Source organism: Pantherophis guttatus, chromosome 2 (assembly GCF_059756535.1).
Source record: "Pantherophis guttatus breed Tessera chromosome 2, ASM5975653v1, whole genome shotgun sequence".
NCBI lineage: Eukaryota > Metazoa > Chordata > Lepidosauria > Squamata > Colubridae > Pantherophis > Pantherophis guttatus.
In genome coordinates, this window is record NC_142064.1 from 35,276,894 (window position 1) to 35,298,410 (window position 21,517).

General features: G+C 38.4%; 1 protein-coding gene and 1 long non-coding RNA gene across 49 annotated transcripts in view; one reads left to right on the top strand and one right to left on the bottom strand.

The window, feature by feature from the left end:
- Nucleotides 1-297: 297 nt before the first annotated feature.
- LOC117679296 (uncharacterized) lies at nt 298-1,277 on the bottom strand. The gene is made up of 2 exons (XR_009622256.2): nt 1,195-1,277; nt 298-477 (listed from the first exon to the last, which is right to left on the bottom strand). It is a non-coding gene; the product is annotated as an uncharacterized LOC117679296 (long non-coding RNA).
- Nucleotides 1,278-1,328: 51 nt separating this feature from the next.
- POC5 (POC5 centriolar protein) overlaps nt 1,329-21,517 on the top strand; it is a 29,589-nt gene continuing 9,400 nt past the window's right edge. For 3 of the 48 annotated variants that reach the window (XR_015732100.1, XM_034441106.3, XM_060690657.2), the window contains exons 1-19: nt 1,382-1,495; nt 1,694-1,838; nt 4,306-4,407; nt 5,771-5,873; nt 10,385-10,495; nt 12,234-12,430; nt 15,558-15,734; nt 15,946-16,062; nt 16,609-16,788; nt 17,380-17,542; nt 18,530-18,607; nt 18,732-18,803; nt 18,904-18,981; nt 19,107-19,184; nt 19,303-19,392; nt 19,511-19,588; nt 19,700-19,777; nt 19,887-19,964; nt 20,067-20,144. Coding sequence is in view for 43 of the 48 variants with exons in the window: in XM_034441106.3 (XP_034296997.2) it covers nt 4,324-4,407; nt 5,771-5,873; nt 10,385-10,495; nt 12,234-12,430; nt 15,558-15,734; nt 15,946-16,062; nt 16,609-16,788; nt 17,380-17,542; nt 18,530-18,607; nt 18,732-18,803; nt 18,904-18,981; nt 19,107-19,184; nt 19,303-19,392; nt 19,511-19,588; nt 19,700-19,777; nt 19,887-19,964; nt 20,067-20,144 (1,840 nt within the window). In the remaining 5 variants the exon portion in view is untranslated. Of the gene's footprint in view, nt 1,586-1,693; nt 1,917-4,305; nt 4,408-5,770; nt 5,874-8,462; nt 8,650-9,305; nt 9,413-10,384; nt 10,496-12,233; nt 12,431-15,557; nt 15,735-15,945; nt 16,063-16,608; nt 16,789-17,379; nt 17,543-18,529; nt 18,608-18,731; nt 18,804-18,903; nt 18,982-19,106; nt 19,185-19,302; nt 19,393-19,510; nt 19,589-19,699; nt 19,778-19,886; nt 19,965-20,066; nt 20,145-21,517 lie in introns of those variants that run through there. The other 45 variants (XR_015732102.1, XM_060690650.2, XM_060690658.2 and 42 more) reach the window with 37 other exon arrangements.

Here is a 21,517-nt window from a genome sequence, read left to right on the forward strand (position 1 = left end):
CAAGTATATCAATGCATTAATTCCTATTCATTAGGAACAAATAACATTTCTGTACAGTAGATTTAAACATTAAAAATACAACACATCCATATTGGAGGAATGAAGAAAAAAATATACTATGACGTATTTATCTGGTTACAAACTTCTCAAAGGAGAAGTGATTTATATTTATTGTAATTGTGTATAGTCTCACTGGCATTATATAGAGCTGTGTATCTTTTATTGTTATTCATTTGCTCCTGTTCTTTATTATCTTCTGGAACCTCACACTTGCATTTATTACAAGAACAAAACCTATTTGATAGTGATACAAAATCTTTATCAACACTGCTTTAGTAACCCTCAGTTTACAATTGCTTTTTCTCAAGATTTGTTATGCATTTCAATCACTTTATTTGCTCCATGTGATCATCCATCATTTTGCTGGTGCCTTACATTATGATGTGTTGCCACCTGCTGTAGAAATGATGTAAATTCCTGGCAAAAAAGAAAAATACAACAATCATACAAGTTGTTCAGTTTATTCAGGAGCTGTCTGGCAGTTATATAGAAAACAAATTCCTTTTCATTTTTAAGTAATATTCTGTTATTTGGTATATTTATATGCAGTTTAACAACGTCAACTACAGTGGCCTATGTTTTTCAAATAAGTAAACTGGTTTATTGTTAGTTTCTGATTTGAATTATATGCTACCCAAAGCCAGTTTCTTAACTAAAGGCTTATTACAAAAGTGAGTGTAACGAGTCTGTTCTCTGCCAAAATGCCTTGCTGGTTTTCACATATCCACACATACACCCAAACAAAACAGTTTGGACTTGCTTTGCTGATAATCAACTGAGAAGAAAATAAAAAAATAAAGAGTTTCTCAGCTTTTTTACGCCACGTTGTTTCTGGAGGCGCCTGGTGGGTTTTTTTTTTTTCTTCAAGAAAGAGGATAGCGTGAAAGGTTGTTCTAATAAAACAGCAGTTATTATTAATTATTATTGTTGTTGTTATTATTATTATCATCATCATCAATCATCATTATATTTCAGCTACCTCCTTCACAATAATTTCAACAGTCCCAAATGACCCAAACAAGTCGCCCATCCCACCCCAGTTCTGTCGACCCAGTCTCTGCCGTTATCACGTGACATCCACTAAACTGTCTCTTCGCTACCCGCCTCTTGAGCCCGGGCTACCAATCAACGGACCAATCAGCACGGCGCTAGAACAAATTCTATTACGGCTTCATCTTTGTCCGGGACTCCTTGAAATATCCCAGTCTGCAGTTGGGGCGTTCTGTGGTTTTTCATTGGCTGCCGTCATCGGCGAAGCCCTGCCTCCTAGTTTCTTGCCGGCTTGTCGATTGGTAAGTGAGCGGCTGGAAAGCTTTGTCCTGTCAGTTGGCCTTTAACAAAAGGACTGGGACCAATCGCGGTAGCTCTCTCTTTCGGTGCAGTCAGTTTGAAACTGCCAGGCTTTTGCTGGGGAAGAGCGGCGGCTGCTCTTCAGGTGAGCCGGGGGGGGCGTCTGGTTGCGACGTTGGGGCGGTAGGAAGCCCGGATGAGGCGTAGGAAAGAAAACGTAACTGGGGTGCAGAAGGTAGGGCGAGGGATCCTCTTCTCACTTCTAGACTTTCCTGCATTTAGCATGTATCTTCCTAAACCTGGAATCTTTTTTCAGTTTTTTTCTTCTTGTACTTCCTCGCAGGCGGAGTTCACTCGTGGAATTGTTTAGATTGCGTCGAACCAAAGGGCGCCGTTATAAATGTGCTGACCCACAACTACAATTACGGGTGGGAGGCATCAGGCTGGGAAGGATGATTTCCTCATCAGGTCAACTTTTCTTCCTAGATGTAAGCCAATCTATAAGAGCCAAGTATAACAAAGCCATGGTTTTCCAGACTCTGAGCACCAACCAGTTCCTATTACAGGTAGTCCTCAACTTAACACCCATTCGTTTAGTGACTGGGGGTTTGACGTTACAACACAGCACTGAAAAAATTACTTATGAATGGTTTTCACACTTAATGATCATTGTAACATCCCCCATGGTCATGTGGTCAAATTTCGAAAGTTTGGCAACTGGCTTGTACCTATGATTGTTGCAGTGTTATTTATTTATTTATTTATTTATTGGTTCAATTTATATGCCGTCCTTCTCCGGAGATTCAGGGCGGCTTACAATGCGTTAAGCAATAGCCTTCATACTTTTGTATATACCTGCTTAGTAGGGCTTTCGGGCCCCCCTAAGCGGTGTTCTTTTTTATACAAAGTCAGCTTATTGCCCCCACAAACCGGGGCCTCATTTTACCTACCTCGAAAGGATGGAAGGCTGAGTCAACCTTGAGCCTGGTGAGATTTGAACTTGCAATAATTGCAGGCAGCTGGTGTTACTTAACAGCACTTTAGTCTGCTGCGCCACCAAGGCTCTGTGATTTACATTCAGTTGCAGAGTCTCAGAGTCATGTGACCATCTTTTGCACCCTTCTGATAAGCAGAGTCAATGGGGAAACCAGATTCATTTGACAGCCATGCTACTATCTTGCAGTGATTCACTTAACAACTGTGGCAAGAAATGTTGTAAAATGGGGCAAAACTCAACAACTTAGCAATGGAAATTTTTGGCTCAATTGTGGTCATAGGGTTGAGGACTACCTATAGTACCAACTGGCACAGCCAAAGACAAAAAAATGATGTAGTCCAGCTATTCATAAACATATCATTCTCTTGATATATGAGTAACACTAGGAATCCACTTCATCGAAATTGTTATTCTCAAAACACAACAAGAAAATACTGTATAGTGCAAGTTTGTCACAAGAATATAGTCAGACATATGACTGTATTGTTTGCTTAGGGATTTCAAATTCTCAGACAAAATATGCTGTTTGATAATGTATTGATTCATGGCCAGAATGCCTTTGTAAAATCATGACTTTGTTTCACCTGTTGAGACAGTTCCTAAAGTGACATATCTTACTCAAACACCATTTTCCCTCTTCTCAACTGTTCTTCTTTGAGAGAAGTATTATGGACATTCATTTAGCCTAGTAAGGTTGTCAAATAAGTCTGATTCAAATTTTATTTCAGATAAGCATCAACATTTAACAACAGGTAACATAAAATGAATGCTATAGTGAAATGATGCATCACAAAAATCACAAGGATAAAGACCCATTTTAATATAAAACATTTTTTAAATTGTTAATTGAATTAACCGTTTCTTTTTGGTTACTCATCTGAAGCCTGAAAAAAATGCTAAAAGCTTACAGGGTTGCTATTAACATTCTGGATTTGTTTCTGTTTTTTAAGTGCTATATAAAATGTTTTGTATTATTTATTTTATTTTATTTATTTCAGTTTGTATACCACCCTTCTCCTAGTGGACTCAGGGCGGTGAACAGCCAGAACTAAAACACATGCCAATACAAAATTTAAAATTGTTAAAAGAATTACATAACTGGCCCAATTTAAAACAATTCAATTAAAACCCAATGACAATTTAAAACTAAAAAACTAAAAAAGACTAAAAAGGGGGGAGGGGGTTCACGCCAGCCCTGCTTGATGGAAAAGAAAAATTTTCAGGGCACGGCGAAAGACCTGGAGATCCGATATCCTTCGTATCTCCGGGGGCAAATCGTTCCAGAGGGCAGGAGCTGCCACAGAGAAGGCCCTTCCCCTGGGGGTCGCCAGCCGACATTGCCTGGCTGACGGCACCCTGAGGAGTCCCTCTCTGGGCGCGTACTGGTCGATGGGAGGCTATCGGCGGCAGAAGGCGGTCCTGCAAATACGCAGGTCCTATGCCATGTATGATACCCTTTCTCATTTTCTATACTTGTTTATATCCATCTTAAGCAATATATAGATGATTAGGCTAAAGTTTAAATGAGAGAGAGAAAAGCTATGGAATCTGCTTTTGTAGGCTACTAATTATTCTTGCATTTGATTAGGGCTTCCTTAAAATCAGTGAGTTAGTCATTTGTTTAGTTAAAGTCTGCAGATTTTTCTCCTGGGGTTTAGAAGACACACTTTGCAGTGATAGAGCTACAAAGAACAGCTAAATAGAATTCTCCAGATTTCTAATTTACAGATAGCTAGCAGTTTTTGTAGTATCAGCAGGTTTCTGGCTTAGCCATAAAAACTTTTTTCTGTAGTTTGGTTACTCTGGTGTATAAATTAAGAACAAGGGCTTATTCTTCACTAGCAAACCAGATTCAGAAAACAATTGAGTTCTTTTTCCTTGGCTTGATTTAGAAAACACAAGCCAAACACCCGAGTTACTGATTGCAAGTAAAGTTCAATTTCTGGAACTTTTTACAGGAAGTACTTTAATGCAAGATGTCATCATCTGAAGAGAAAAGCGCAAGTCCTGTTCTACCAAAAGATTCTGATCGAGGCAGTTCTGTCTCTTCTGATCTTCAGGTAGGTCCAAAAATGAATGTTTTTCTTTTCTTGTTTATTTGTAGTTTGTACAATATCTTGTAAATGCCGGTCTTAAAAATTATTTTGTGAGAAGCTGCTATTTTTATATCACAATGACTTTTGTATAAATCCAATTAACTTGCAAATGCAACAGTATCGAAGAAATATATAAAAAATAAGATATTAGATAATCAAATTCTTAATAGACCATGGATTTTAAATTCACAGTTGCATTAGCATAACATGCTAATTATACATCATAGTTTAAAAACCCATATTCTTAGTGCCATGAGTGAAGACAATGAGTACTGTAAGGAAAGAGTTGAAAAAAAGGGTGTATCTTCTGTTTTTTCTCTACTGGCTGAACTTAGACTTTAGTTGCTGGATGATTCCTGCTGCCTACCTGAGTTCACAATCAGTCTTCACACAGGGTTGTTGTCAGGATGAATTATCACCAACTGGGAAACCTAGCTTGCATTCCATCTATTTTTCTCTGTACTGCTACTATCATAGCTCCTACTAGGTGTGGATACAAGCCAAATGAAAATTAAAAAGAGCTTTTAGGGTTTGTCTTTTCATCTTGTTTGCTTCTAGATTTTCAGCCAAGAATAACAACTGAAGCTAAATTTCAGGCTTGGCCTAGCAATGCCTAGTTGGTCAACAAGTGTTGCCTTGGAAGCTTTTCATATGGCTTTTTCTTTCTTTCTTTCTTTTTTTTTTGTTGAGGCTAGTTCTGCTTATTGTTGACTTGCTAACATTCCTGCCTCTTTCTATTTAAACAGTAATAATGGTGAAATAATATAGCAACAATGTAGCTTGTGTATTTTTCCTTCTGTTCATGTTCAGTTCTCAGATGGGAGCAAAGCACATATGCATGATCTATCTTATTACATATTTGTGTATATGCATATACTACTACGGTATATCCTGACTGTGAGTATGTGTTTCTGTAAGGTACATTTTCCTATGTACCTATCATGATGGAATCCATGACTACACCTGTTTTTATGTTAGCAAAAAGATGAAAGAGATGAGATCTTATTTTGTCATGAATTTTAGCATGGAAAAATAACAATAAAGCATTCATGTAGTTTTCATGCTGGGGAATCTCCTTAAGTGTTCCCTAATCTTAATTGAAGCTGAATAAAACTTCATAAATATTGACTAGAATTGTAGTCCAAAGCTGAATTCAACCTAAAGGATAAAGTACAGGTAATGGTAGGTTGTACAAGGTTAAGCCTAGAATAAATAAATCACATTATTGTTTTATTATAAGTTGAGAACTACCTGTAAAGAATTATGCATTCATGTGGTAAATGTTTACTTTCACTTAGCAACAAATATTTTTATCTTTTTATTGTAGGATGAATATGAAGAGTTGCTTCGTTATGCAGTAGTTACCCCTAAATTTGAGCCAAGTGGATTACGACAATCAGATCACATGGAGGTTCATCAGATACCTGCAGGTAACATATGAAGCTGAGCTTTCTTCAAAGCATAAAGGCCGGCTTATTCATAAACAAAGGTGCAAGGCCACCCAGGCTGAAATTTGAGAATCCATGTCCCAAAGGTGCTTTTTCAAGAAACAACTGGACTTTCTGGTTTTTCTTTGAAAACGTTTTGCTTCTCATCCAGAGCTGAAGAAGCTTCTTGGATGAGAAAGACCAGAAAGTACAGTTGCCTCTTGAAAAAGCACCTTTGGGACAACCATGACTTGGATGACTGAGAATCTCCATAGACATTGGAAATCCATGGCAAAAATAGGGTTTCTAGTTGAATAGGCTGAAGGCATTTATTTATTTATTTATTTTGGTATGTGGATTATACTATGTAGTTTATTGCTTGAGAGTTATATGTATGCTTTTGAGCTAGCCATTACCCTGAACTATCTATCCACTAGTGAAACCTGCAAAAAACTATAGAAAGTTAACTTAAACAAAATCAAGCCCTGGGTTCATCTGGTTCAGTCTCATCTGTGATGATTGACTGAAGGTCTTCAGGATTTGGCGAGACCAGAAAATTGGAATTTGATGAGTCCTGGTATTTATTCTGAAATATTTTTTATTTTATCACCCAACTATAGGTAAGTCCTTTCTGTAACTTAATTGCAGCGTTGTTTTCCAATAGAAATATACTCACAATTTCTATGATCCCTATACAATTATTTGTAATTTTCCTTTACTAAGACATCCAAATTAAGATGCTTTGTTAATTTATAGTAAAATTTACCTCAAATAGGTTTAGTGGCATAGTTTGACAGCTTGTGTACGTCCTGAATTTTTTTCAAATATCCTAGAGGAAGTATTGTTGGCTAAGCTAGATATAGAAGTCTTCATATTGAATCATAGTGCGTATGTAATAGTTTACTGACATGAAAGATAGATATTTAGTAACTTGCATAAATCAATGGTTTTTTAGCGAGCAAATCATTTTTGAGGCATTTCTAAAAGTATCAGTTCTATGAATATCTACTTTTCTCAAATGTTAAATACTACTTTAATTCATCTAAAGACATTCAAAATATGTTACATCATTATAGTTCTAATGTTTGTAGGCGCTCTTTGTTTAAAATAACACCAGTTTTTTTTTATCAATTTTGCAAAGAAAAGGCAAAGTTAGAATAGTTTTCAGTGTCCATACTGGCATAGAATCTAAGATGCAGTAGGCCTTAATAAAATGTTTGTTCCACATATATGGTTGTGTAACATCTGCTATATACTTCAAATGGACATAATGTTTAACATCAGTTTGACCCAGCTGCATAATGGTAGCCCTGGACCCTGGTTGGAATTCAAATTTCTGCTCTTGGTTCACAATTTAGATTTACATAAAAAGAAAACCTATTTGTTTGTCCAGGTAACAAAAACTAAGCTTAACGAAAAACTCTTCCTCCAAGGAACCTATCCTCTGTAAAAACATTTACGTGCATGGTTATTTACTTATTCTGCAGATTTATACAGCTGCCCATCTTAAATCATTCTAGGTGGTTGACAAAAATCTAGATAAAAACTTTAAAAATGTGAAACATCCCCAATTTAAAAATGATTGTGGCATCTCACAACTAGTGCCAACATAATTCTCTGGAACTATGAAACTGTCTTTTATCCACAGAAGGTTAGCTTTTTTGGCTGTTATACTCTAAGTGCCATATATATCTGTTATGAAAACAAGTCTTGACTTGGCAATAATATTGTTTTTCCCACTAGTAAAATAGTAGGAAGGTGATTACAGATGTTCATTTATAATTAGGGAATCACAGCCTGCACCCAAAACAAGTCCCCTAATCTGAAGCTAAAAAGGAAAGCAAAGAATTGGTTATGACTGACTGTAGAGACACAGTATGAAATTAGTGACAAAGGGATCCATTCATTTACATATCTAATGGAAGCAAATGTTCTTTGAACAAGGGAATTCATGTCTAAATATACTGTATATAAAAGGATTGTATTAAGTAGGAAGGGAAAGGACATAGCTGCCACAAATTTTGGCCAGCTCAAACTCTTAGTCCTCCTTAATCCCCCTTATACCTAAGTAGTTGCTTTTTCTTACATTATTGTATATTATATTTTATCCCATTTTCTGTTCAAGGAATTTAATTTTTGATACCATTTATCCCACCCAAGCAAAAAACCATGGGGAGTCTAGGATGACAAAAGGCAGATGGCCCAAAGTTACCCTGTAACTTTTCATGACTGAATGGGGTATTGAAATCTATCTTTTGCCAGACCACACAAACCTAGTTCCTAGATTGTACCAAATTTTTCACTGTTCCCAGTTCTTCTCCCCTTTACATATTGAGTCTGCAGAAATCTCACATTTATTTGGTGCTTAATATAAAATATGATTATGAGTAAAATAGAAAAATTTGCATTTTTTTGAAAAGAACTCTTAAGATTATGTCAAGTTAACAATAATGTTCCACATAACTGCATATATAAAAACTGTAGGAATAGAGTGCTGAATGGGGAACTAACATAGCTGTTGAAATGCAGCTTCTTAATAGCATGTTGCAGAAACTGCTAAGATTCAAATAATGGGAAGATTCTAGAATTCTTAGTATTCTAAGAACAGTGTCAAGATGTCTTGACACTAATGAGAAAAACAGTATTTTGCAAGGCTAGCACTGATCAGCTTCATATTTAAATCCTAACCTATTATGACAAAATACTGCCAAAAATTTCTCTATTTCCTCTTCCCTGAAGTATTCTGGAGAGGTAGCTGCAGAGTTGTCAAGTACTAGAGGTAACAATACTTTTCTGCTTTAATGGTGATGTTGAGGACTAATTAACATTCTCTTGGTTGAGCACAGTCTTTGTTGGTTAAATATTTGTCCAGAGAAGTTTGGACTGAACCCTCTTAAGTACAGATGAAGCTGTGTAGCCTATGGTGAATGGAAGGCAGAAAGTCTTAGTAATAAAATGGATATTTTGAGAGGACCAACTCTAGAAAATCATTATATTTATCATGTTTGCTATGTGTGTTTATTATAGGAGTTGGGGTATTTGTTTTTGGAAATGATAGGCTTGAATGCAAAATAGCTTACCATAAAATGCATTGACCAAGTATGTTGTTACATTCAGACATACAGGATATTCTCTTGTTGATTTTGGTGTCTCTTATGTTTTTGAATGATTCTGGATGGCATAGTGTTATCCATCAGTGATAGATTAGGTTCCTAAGAAGGAAAGCCATATTCCCTTATCAGGCATTTATAATATAAAATGTCATTTGTGCTCCCACACAAATGTATGCACAGGAAGGGCCATTAAAAGCTTTAAGAATAGAAAGGAGGAATGTAGACAGGTTGAAAGAAGAATGAAAGTAGAAAATGGTAGTTTTGAAAAGATCCCAGCTAGGTAAGTAGATTGCATTATAACTAACTATATTTTTAATTTTAGGAAGCCCTTACATCTCAGGGTGTTTTTACCTTTAAAAATGGCTTGGAAAATTGTGATGTCATCATGTTTTGCTGCCTGATTTTCTCTGGTACTATTCATTTTATGAGGTAAATCATAAATTGCGGACCTTCTAGTTGATTGAGCACGTAGAGAAGTTGATATCTGCAAAAAAAATTAAATTGAATAAAACAACAGTCTATGGATTAGATGCAGTGCATTTTGACAGGTGGCTCTAGTTACTAATCAAAAACCTTCCTTTGAATTTAGATTTAAGGATAATTATATTTAAAACAAATTTTGTTTCTTGATGGGGGAAAATCAGAATAAAGTATGCCATAATGTTAAATCTTGCATTTGAATGTTTTAGCACTGAAATTTAATTTCCTGCTCTGTGTTAATTAACGTAGTTAACCAAATCTCAAAATTTGTAAGGTTACAGCAGCTACATTGGAGCACTGGCACATGTATGTCTGTTTTGTATTGCTTCTTAGCAAGGTGATGATATTCCAGTAAGGAGCACTTGTGTTTGAGTGAATATGCCCTAAAGCTTGATCTTCTTCTGAAGTACTTTATCAAACTTGTGATAGTACTATTATCTATAAACTGGCACACTTTCAAATGGCTTTTTTAAAACTGCAAAATACTATTAGAAAGATTCTCCATTCAGGAAAGACTAGTTGATTTAGAGTAATCATATGAGAAATGTATCACATAATCTTGTATACCCATTTCATATAAACGTAGTAGATAAAATAAGGGACACTTTCCTCATGGAAGTATTGCTTCCTGATTGCAATCTTGCTACGTCTTGCTTCTAGTCATGCCTGTATTTCTCTCCGACTGCAAGTAATAAAAGTCTGTGCGTCTGTTTCCCTAGAATTGAATTTCTTTTATAGCTAGCTTCTCTTCTCTTTTTTATTTTTTTAACCTATTGATAGGTGGCATAGTCCAGTTAGGTATTACCAATTGCTATCACTAATATTAAAATAGAAGACTTCGGATCAGTGGTGTGAACAGTGCAGAGCTGTGTATTTGATTCTGCCTGTCTAAATATAGCCAGTCTTTTTTATCTGAAATAGGAAAGAGTCCAGGAATGAGTGGCTACAGGCATGAAAGAGCAGGAGTGAAATGGAGGTGCCATGGAAGAACCCCAGAACTTGCAGCATCTAGTCGAACAACAAGAATAGAAGGTATAAGTACTAGGATGAGAAGGAGGATAGCCTTAGAGTTACGTTAGTTTAATATATAAGCCTAATCTGGTGGTGATTTCTTTTGGTTTTTACACATAAATCCCCATAGTTATAACCTGCTTGTATCCATATACACCTGAATGTCTCTTATACCATACTGTCTCACTTAAATCAAGTCACTATGGTCTTCAAGTGTATTTACTTGTAAATATGTACAATTATTATCTAGTTATTAAGTTAATTATATGGAACCCTTTTTATTCAAAAGTAGCTTCTCTAATGAATATGCAGCTGCCGCTACTTTTTAAAAATAAGTAGAATATTTTATTTCCTTCCCCTTTTTGAAAGAAAGGAAAAGTAACACTAAAGAAGCTTATTACATATATAGCTTTTCTATTCCATAACACACATGTAAATAACAGAAAGAGTTAGAAAGGACCTTGAAGAGCTTCTAGTCCAATCCCCTGTTCAGGCAGGAAACCCTATACCCGTGATGGCGAACCTATGGCACGCATGCCATAGGTGGCACGCGGAGCCATATCGGTGGGCACGTGAGTGTTGCCCTAGCTCAGTTCCGGCACGCATGTGCACGCCGGCCAGCTGATTTTCAGGCCTGGGCCCACCGAAAGTTGGGAAACAGGCTGTTTCCGGCCTCTGGAGGGCCTCCGGGGGTGGGGGGGTGGGGAAGGCCTGTTTTTCGGTCTCCCCAGGTTCTAGAGGCTTTTTAGAAGTCTGGGGAGGATGAAAACAGTCTTCCCACTCCCGGAGGTTCTCCGGTGGCCGGAAACATCCTGTTTCCCGACTTCTGGTCCCACCAGAAGTCGGCAAACAGGCCATTTCCAGCCTCTGGAAGGCCTCCGGAAGGGTGGGGAAGGCCGTTTTTGCCCTCCCCTGACTTCTAGAAAGCCTCTGGAGCCTGAGGAGACCGAAAAACGGGCCTACTGGGCCCACCGTGCCATCGCTTGCCAAAAGTGTAGGGAGTGGGGGGGGTCGCATGCGGGGGGGTGCCCATTGAATTATGGGTGTGGGCACCCATGCATGCAACCTCTCCCCGCTTTTGGCACGCAACAGCAAAAAGGTTTGCCATCATTGCCCCATACCATTTCAGATAAATGGTTGTCCAATCTGTTCTTAAAAACCTCCAGTATTGGAGCACACACAGCTTCTGGAGGCAAGTTGTTCTACTGATTAATTGTTCTAACTGTATGGAAATTTCTCCTTAATTCTAGGTATGTTCTCTCCTTGATTAGTTTCCATCTATTGCTTCTTGTCCTGCCTTCAGATGCTTTGGAGAATAGGTTGACCCCCTCTTCTTTGTGGCAGCCCCTTAGATATTGATATTAGATAAATATACACATATTATTGTTGCTTACCTTTATGGTAGAATTTAAAAGATATTTCTCTTACCCAACACAAATCATATATTTAAAGAGAGAACATAAAACAAAAAAGATGTGTATCAAAACTGCCAGATGTTAAAATGTATTACTTTTTTTAAAAAGAGTAATTTAAAATTTGTGTTAAAGTCTGTTATAGCAAAAAGGATATTTTTAGACCATTAAAGATTAGCAAATTTGTTGTAGCTTAAGTCAGTAAGAAGCCACAAGATAGCATTGGGCTTTTGCAGAAGCATTGAATTTTCTACCTACTTTTGTTTTCAATTGATACTCTGCAAATTCAGCAAAATCTAGTACAGTAATACAATATTAGTGACATAGTTGGTTTTCTGTTTTTAAAGTTTCAGCGGCAGTAAAGGAGTCAGCTCATATGGACATGGAAGGACTTTGCCCAATCCGTTCAGAAGAAACTTGTTCACCAGGGTCCTCATCTAGTCAAAGAGATCTTCAAGGGACATACGTAACTGACATGAGCCTTTCAGATGATAGAGTGACCCACATAGAGAGCATTCTTGATCTGTGGAGTGGCAGCCTTAAAGTAGGTAATTTGTGTACTATATGTTAAATTCTGCTATGGATAACCTGGTTCATTGTATCTTATTTTCCTTAGTCTTTGTTCTGGAATATTATACCCTCAAAGAAGTCTCCTTTGACTATGTGACTATGCCATTGTGTGTATATATAAAAATAAATCTTTAAAAAATCAAAGTTAATATAATTATGTTTAAATTTAAAGCTAGCGAAAAAAGGACATGGGTATAAATGTAGCTGAGATCTCATATGATTGATCACAATCTGATTCTTTTTTCAAAACCGCAAAATAATAATTCAAGCTGTACAAGGTATAGAACAAGGAGGGAGAAGCAACATACCATTTCTCCATCCATTGCAGTTGTGTGCAAAATCGTTGATTCTAAGCCCGTGATGGTGAACCTATGGCACGCGTGCCAGAAGTGGCACACAGCACCCTCTCTGTGGGCATGTGAGCAGTCGCCCCAGCTGAGCTCCGTTGCGCATACGCGCTCGCCTCCTGCCAGCTAGCTGGTTTTCAGGTCTCTGCCACGCATGTGCGGGGGGCAGGGCTCATATGCGGAGTGGGTGGGGCGCATGCAGGGGGCGCACGCATTGACAGGGAGCAGGGTGCATGCAGGGGGTGCACGCATGCAAGGCGCATGCATGGGGGCGCACGTGCATTGCATTTTGGGTGTTCGTGTGCGTAGTCACGTGCTTTGGGCACTTGGTCCGGAAAAGGTTAGCCATCACTTATCTAAGCTGTTCTTAAACGGCTTGGATGTCAGGTGGCTAAAAAGGCCCTGTGCCCTTCCTTGTTACTTTTGGAATTCAAATGGCTTAAAATGCTTTCATTTTAAGTTACATTAAAGTAACTTAAAGTAACTTTATTACATATACGATCTGAATCTCTACAGAAGATAACATAAATTTAAATAAATATGTACAGTGAATCCGTACTTTAAACATAAAATATCTTTCTTCTAATAAATTGAATTTCACCTTGCTTTGAATTTGATATAGTAATGTGTAGCAACTATGAAATAGAAAGCACATAGTGGTTACTATTCTTACTGTAAAGAAGTATTTTGTAACTTGGAACCTTTCTTCCCATAATTTAAATTCATAACTTGTGCCCAGGATTCTGGAATAAGACAGAACGTGTATTTATTTTCTTTTCCACCTGCTTTCTTTCAGATATTTAAAGAGTGCAGTTGTATCTCCCTACAGCTGCTTTATTCCAAGGCTAAACATACTAGGCCCCTCAATCTTTTTTCATAAAATATATTACCCTGCTACAGTTACTCTATACCTTTCCAATTTTTCTCTCCTTTAAAAAGTGCAGTGCCTGGAACCAGTCATAATACTTGAAGTGGGATTTCATGAAAGCACACTATTACTTCCAGTGATGACATTCACTTATATTTCGGTTGATAAAATAAATAATGCACTCTTTGAACATGATTTTTGAGCCAGAAATGTAGTTGCTAGTTATTTCATCCAGTTGATTTTAATTTAGCTTGCTAATTAGGTTATGGATAACTTTGAAAACTGCTTTGAGTCAAGATATATTATTTCAGACAGCGATCCTGCTATCTATTAACAAACACTTCCCTAACTCAATGCAGCTGTTGGTCATTCCAAACATAAGACTTCAGAGGCCTATCTTCTTGGAACTGACTTATTTGTACTTTGTGTGTGTATACATCCCTGAATCAGTGTTGAATTCTGGCAACTTCCTGAGTTTCTTGGCAAATTTTTAAAAATAGTTTGCCATTTCTTCTGGGGCTGAGAGAGAGTGACTCGCCCAAGGTCACACAACTGGCTTTGTGTTTAAGGCAAAACTAAAACTCAGAGTCTCCTGGTTTTTAATCTCATGCCTTAACCACTATACCAAACTGGCTCTTCGTATGTACTTTGTATGTACTCCCCTATAATAAAATTATTGCATTTCAAATTTTTGCCATATGTTTTTTATGCCAAAGTTCAAACTTTTTTTTTAATTTAGAAGAGTAGTTCCTTTCAATTAACTTTGGCCAGAGGTAACTACCATGTTTTCCCGAAAATAAGATGCGGTCTTATATTCTTTTGAACCCAGAAATAAGCGCTTGGCCTTATTTTCGGGGATGTCTTATTATTTTGCGGTACATGGAGTAAGATGGGGCTCCTCTTGCCATCTGACCTGATTTCCAGCTCTGTCTCCCTAAACCTAACCAGAGGAAATGGCTGGGACCAACTGCGCATATGTTTAAATATTTTTGGGGAGGGCTTATTTTCGGGGGGGCTTATTTTAGTGCATGCGCTCAAAAGCCCAATTGGGCTTATTATCAGGGGATGTCTTATTTTAGGGGAAACAGGGTAGTGAAGGAATTTCCATCTCAGAGAAGCCAATCTCTAGGCCAGTTGCTAAAAAGTTTTAATTTTGGATGTGGTTTATAACTTTGTTCTAGGAGATAAAATGGTTTTAATATCTTTATTTTGCAGGTATTAGAAAAATGCCATTGAATGAGAATTCGAAATCTCCCTTCTACTATAACAAATATATACATAGGATATGACAAGTTTTCAAATAACATGTTTTTGTACTAGAATTTTTAAAAATAATCTCAACTTTTTAAAGTGGATATTTCCATCCTTGAAGAAAATCCCAAAATACTTTATTAATTTATTGCTGTGTATAATATTCCCATCTAAACCCTAGCTGCATCTTGCTTAAAAACAATTACTTTCTATTTTCAGAAAAGGATATTTTATTTAACCTATCAGATTTTTCAGGCTATTCTTTTTTTTTAACTAAAGCAGCAGACAATTATGCAAAAGAATTATTTTAAAGAATGTTGCTACTTAATTGTCATTCATCTTGTTTTGGGATCTAAATATTTTATTTGAATACTTTCCTCACAAACCAGTTGCCAGAGGAAGGCAAAGTACTATATACTTCTTTTGTTTCTTGCATATTCCTTAGGATACCATTGATCATTAATATCTGTTGTGGAAAGTTTCTCAAAATTTCAAGTGTAACACTTTAAACAGTTCTATGTTTTACTAAAAAAAAAAAACTACTAGTGTCCTTAGCCTTTAAAAGCTCAGACAGCCTTTGAAAACTCAGTCTGATCTTTATTTCTCTACTAAACAACTCCTTCACTTCTTTTAAGACTAATGTTTTGACTGAGCTGAGGAAATGGAAACTTCATTTTATTGAACATCATACCTTAGAGATGAGACAAGAAAGAGAAAAGCATGCAGCCGATGTGAGACAATTGACTAATCAGATGGAGAACTTGAAGGAATTGCTACATACATACGAGATTTCCTTAGGGAGAAAGGATGAGGTAACAAGTTCTAATTTACAGGATGAATTTTTTACATGGTCTTCATTTTCCTTATTGGTTGCTGTTAAGAATTGCCTTTGCAGCAAATCATTGTTTGGAGAGCAATATTTCTCCATCCCTTGTCTATTTGCTTAATTTTAATGACCAAGTTCAAATGAATTAATTGCATAGTTAATGTTCTTTATGCATTTTCTAATTTCTTTTTGTTCAGGTAATTGCAAATCTAACACATGCAATTGAGAAACAAAAGGACAGGATAGAGTTAATGAAAAAATTCACAAAATGGCGACTTCAGCATTTTTTGGGCAAACAAAAGGCCAGAGAAGAGGTATATATGGATTTGCTCATGTTAATCAAGATTTTTTTAAAAATCCCATTTGAAAAACTTTATTTTAAAAAAACTGATCAAATTAACAGTTCAATGTGGAATCCTTCGTCCTCTTTTCTATAAATAATCTGTCACAGTAAACTGCATTTGCATTCAGTCTAAAAATGATGTTTTGCACTTTAGGATCATGTTATGGCTGTTTAGAATTGTTACAATCATCCCATGAACCTAAAAAATGTTACAACATTATTCATCCTTTCTGGTTTGTAATGCCAACAAAGCATAAGATCTGAATTTTAACATGTCCAATGTCAATTCAAGTTTTTGTTTGATTTCATGCTGAAAGTTAGGGTTTTTTTATAATTGTATTATAGTTTATACAGTATAAAAATGCTTTACAGATACTGCAGTACATACCTAATACTTTTTATCTTCTTCATCAAATTCTGGTATGGTACAACTATAGCATAGGTAGAGTCCTGTTTTGGGAAGAGTTAAATAAAGTGTAGTGATACTCAGACCTGCTTTGCTGACATTCCTTTCCAGTTGTACGCAAATAAACTGGCTGATCGGCTGTATAAATTAGGCTTGTTGAGGAAAGCCTGGGCGATTTGGCGATCCCGCTTTAATGCAAAATGGAAAGAAATCATGGAAAAGGCTGTTCAGACAAGTGTGGAATCTATGCGTGCCGCGGTCACCAATGAGTATGAAGCCAAACTTCAAACGGTAAGGAGTTTGGAATATTTGAGAATGTTTAGCCTTGAGGAAAAAAGTCTGATATGATAGCACTCAAGGGTGTTATCTAAATTAGACAAAAATTGGTTTTGACAATATTTCACTTTAGGAGAAAGGACCCATAGGATTTTCTTCCAGGAAAATTTAAATAGGGTTATTGTAGGCAAAGGTGACATTCTGATTATCTGCTTCATAAAGTACAGCAAAAGGACAAGGAAACAGTAAGCAGCCCAAACTTCTGGTTTCCTTTTGAATGCAAGACTGAGCCTCATCCCCAAGTGGGAAAGTGTATACTGTTTTGGGAAGGAGACATTCTGCTTGAACTCATCCCATTTACCATTGTAGTCACACCATTTCTGTAATATACAGAGTGTCTCATCTTTTTTTAAAACATTGAATATTGTACCCTTCCCTTACAGCAGTCAAGAAACAAACATTTATTGTAACTCAGTACTGATTCCATTTTACTTCTTTCTTTTATTTAAAGGAGCCCCAATTAACTGCAATTTTCCCTCACCTCAATCTTTTATCAAATAGATTCTGTGATTGTCATTAATTAATTTTTTTTATTTCTTGGTTTAGGTAAATAGTGCACTTGAGGAAGCCAGATCTGAAATTATTGAACTCCAGAACCAAAGACAAGATTATGAAGATGCCATGAAGAAGGCTTTCATGCGGGGTGTCTGTGCACTGAATTTAGAGGCAATGAGCATGTTTCAGGGCAAAGATTTCAAACTTGACCAGGGTTAGTATTATGAGGAGAATGAAAGATTGTTAGCATGCTGGTCTTATGTCAACGAGTAATCTTTGCTGATTTCTCTAATGTGATGCACTTCAGATGTGATAGGACCATGATGGTGAACCTATGGTACGCCTGCCAAAGGTGGCACACAGAGCCCTCTCTGTGGGCATGTGTGGCCAGCTGCTCTTCCTGGTTCTATCACGTGCATACGCGCCGGACAGCTGGTCCAGCACGCATGCGCACTGGCCAGCTGCTCTCTTCCGAGTTCTGGCGCTCTGGTGTGTGTGCTCCAGTTTCAGCACTCGGTGCCGAAAAGGTTAATCATCACTGTGATAGGACAACAATGTTCTAACCCAACAGTGTCCCAGAATTCCTCAGCAAGTTGGAAAGACTGAACTGATGTAAATTTTTCAGGTTTTCTAACCATAAAAGTACTGTACTTTTATGGAGGATTAACAGTGATGTCTTAGGGTTAAGAGGGCCAGTGAAAGAAATAGAAATATATAAGGTATATTCTAAGTTTCACTTTTGTGCTAGAAATAAATGGATTTTAAAATTTTCATGGGATATATCTGTAGAGAATTATAACTTCCACAAATAATAATGAGAGACCAAATCAATACTTTGTCCCCTTTTTTCAACCATTTTATCACCTTTCGCTTCCTTGAAAGAAAAAAAAGTGTTTCCCTCAGTTTCAGAGGAATTACATTCTTTTCAAGTATATTGAATTTTTTTCATAGATTTGCGACCGAGTTTATTATGCTGTCAGCATAATTCTAAATACTTTCTGACTTTCTCCTTCAAGAACTGAACACTTGGCGCATTGTGGCTTAGGGGTGCTTTTAGCTTTCCCCGCCCCCCCTTTCCTATTTTGAAATGTGAAACCAACGCCCACCTGGCCCAGCAGCCAGGCCCAGCATGGTGTAAAAGAGTGTTTTGGTGCACTGAGGCTCAGGGGCTGCTTTTAGCTTTTCTTTTCTTTTTTTGCAGTGCGAAGCCAGCTTCAGCCTGGCCCATCAGTTAGATCAAGCATATTTCGTCAGCAGCAGGAGCAAGTAAACAGTGAAGGTCAGCTGGACTGATGGAATGAAGGGCTGCAGGGATGTTAAAGTATAGGATGGCAAAAAAACCGCTTTGGTGCACTGAGGCTCAGGGGCTGTTTTTAGCCTATTTTTTATTTTTATTTTTGTAGTGCGAAGTCAGCCTGGCCTGTCAACCAGATCAAGCATGTTTCGTCAGCAGCAGGAGCAATTAAACGATGACGGTCAGCTGGGCTGATGGAACACAGGGGTCTTCAAGTGCAAAGTGGCAAAAAAAGCACTTTGGTGCACTGAGGCTCACACTTTTTTTTTTCTTGTTTGCAGTGAGAAATCCGCTTCATCCAGGCCCATCAACCAGATCAAGCATGTTTCGTCAGCAGCAGGAGCAAGTAAATGGTGAAGGTCAGCTGGGCTGATGGAACTCAGGGCTGCAGAGGTCTTGGAGTGTAGGATAGCAAAAAAAAAAAAGTATTTTAGTATAAATCAGGCTCCTAGGTTAGTTTTAGTTTTTCTTTTACTTTTTACAGTGAGAAATCCGCTTCATCCTGGCCCATCAAACAGACCGAGCATGTTTCATCAGCAGCAGGAGCAAGAAAATGGTGAAGGTCAGCTAGCTTGATGGAACACAAGGCTGCAGGGGTCTTGAGTGTAGGGTGGCAAAAAGGTGTTTTGGTGCACTGAAGCTCCTAATGCTGGTTTTAGCTTTTATTTTATTTTTTGCAGCGCGAAATCAGCTTCAGCCTGGCCCATCAGTTAGATCAAGCATATTTCAGCAGCAGCAGCAGCAGCAGGAGCAAGTAGTAGACGGTGAAGGTCAGCTGGGCTGATGAAACCAGGGCTGCAGGGATCTTGGATCGTAGGGTGACCAAAAAAGTGTTTTGGTGCACTGAGGTTCATGGGCTGCTTTTCGCCTTGCTTTTCTTTTCTGCAGCGCGAAATCAGCTTCATCCTGTCCCATCAAACAGATCGATCGTGTTTCGTCAGCAGCAGGAGCAAGAAGATGGGGAAGGTCAGCTGGATTGATGGGACGCAAGGCTGCAGGGGTCTTGGAGTGAAGGGTGGCAAAAAAGTGATTTGGTGCCCTGAGGCTCATAGGCTGCTTTTCTTTTCTTTTTTGCAGTGAGAAATCCGCTTCATCCTGTCCCATCAACCAGACCAAACATGTTTCGTCAGCAACAGGAGCAAGTAAACGGTGAAGGTCAGCTAGGTTGATGGAACGCAGGGCTGCAGGGATCTTGGTGGCAAAAATGTCTTTTGGTGCACTGAAGCTCCTAGGCTGGTTTTAGCTTTTATTTTATTTTTTGCAGCGCGAAATCAGCTTCAGCCTGTCCCATCAGTTAGATCAAGCATATTTCAGCAGCAGCAGGAGCCAGTAGACGGTGAAGGTCAGCTGGGCCGATGGAACGCAGGGCTGCAGGGGTCTTAAAAGTGTAGGGTGGCAAAAAAGCACTGAGGCTCGGGCTGCTTTTAGCTTCTCTTTTTTGCAGTGCGAAGTCAGCTTCAGCCTGGCCCATCAGCCAGATCGAACATGTTTCGTCAGCAGCAGGAGCAAGAAGATGGTAAAGGTCAGCTGGGCTGGTGGAATGCAGGGGTCTAGAGTATAGGGGTGGCCAGGGTAACTGGGACTGAGCTAAGAGAGCTGAGGTGGCGCAGTGGTGAGAGTGCAGTACTGCAGCTACTTCAGCTGACTGCTAGTTCAGCAGATCAGCGGAAGGTTGACTCAGCCTTCCGCTGAGATTGGCTCAAGGTTGACTCAGCCTTCCATCCTTCCGAGGTGGGTAAAATGAGGACCCAGATTGTTGGGGGCAATATGCTATTTAGTATACTATCTTTGGTGTAAGCCGCCCAGAGTCCTCGGAGAGTGGGCGGCATAGAAATATGACAAATAAATAAATAAGACAGCTGCAGCTTCCTGAGGGGTGTGGCAAGCAGCCCCAGAGCCACATAGCTTGGGAGTTGCTGCCTGCAAGGCAGAATGCAGGTTGACCAAAGAGGCAGAGCTGGGAGTGGCAATAGGCAGATGGGGAATTTGGAGGCAGTCACTTCCCTCCCTGAGCTTGATCCCACCCAGCCCCAGGCTTGGAACTGGGTGGGATCAAGCTCAGAATGGCTTATATTGGAGCCCATAATGTGAATCAGTGCTTTTCTTTTATTATTTCTCTTCCTAAGGGAAGGCTTTTTCTAAAACCTGAAATAATTAATTGACCACAAAGTGGCACTCTAATACTTCATAACATTCAATGGCAAGAATCCCGCAGATGTATATAGGTAGTCTTCAATTTAAAGACCACAACTGGGACTGAATTTTTGTCACTAAGCTATGTGATAGTTAAACAAATCACCACGTGACCGGAATCACATGGTCATTAAGTGGATCACACACTTGTTGAACAAATCCCGCTCCCCCAATTGATTTGCTTGTCAATTCACAGTCACATAAGACATTGCAGCCCTCAGAAATACAAGCTGTTTGCCAAGCATCACAAGATTGTCATAGGGTTGCAATTTTGAAGACAGGTCATAAGTCACTTTTTCCGAGGCCATCATGACTTCAAATCAGGGATGAAATCCAGCAGGTTCTGACAAGTTCTGGAGAACCAGTAGCAAAAAGTTTGAGTAGTTCGGAGAACCGGCAAATACCATCTCTGGCTGGCCCCAGAGTGGGGAGGGAATGGGGATTTTGCAGTATCCTTTCTCTGCCACACTCACCAAGCCACACCACGCCCACCAAACCACACCCACAGAACCGGTAGTAAAAAAATTTGGATTTCACCACTGCTTCAAACCACTGTTAAACAAACAGTCACAAGCCGAGGACTACTTGTATAGATTTGTGAACATGGATACTCCTGCTTTCATTAAGTCTGTGCCTCAAGGCTGTTCATTAATGATAGCAGCCCCATACTTCACTGTGTCTTTGTACATATGCCATAATTGA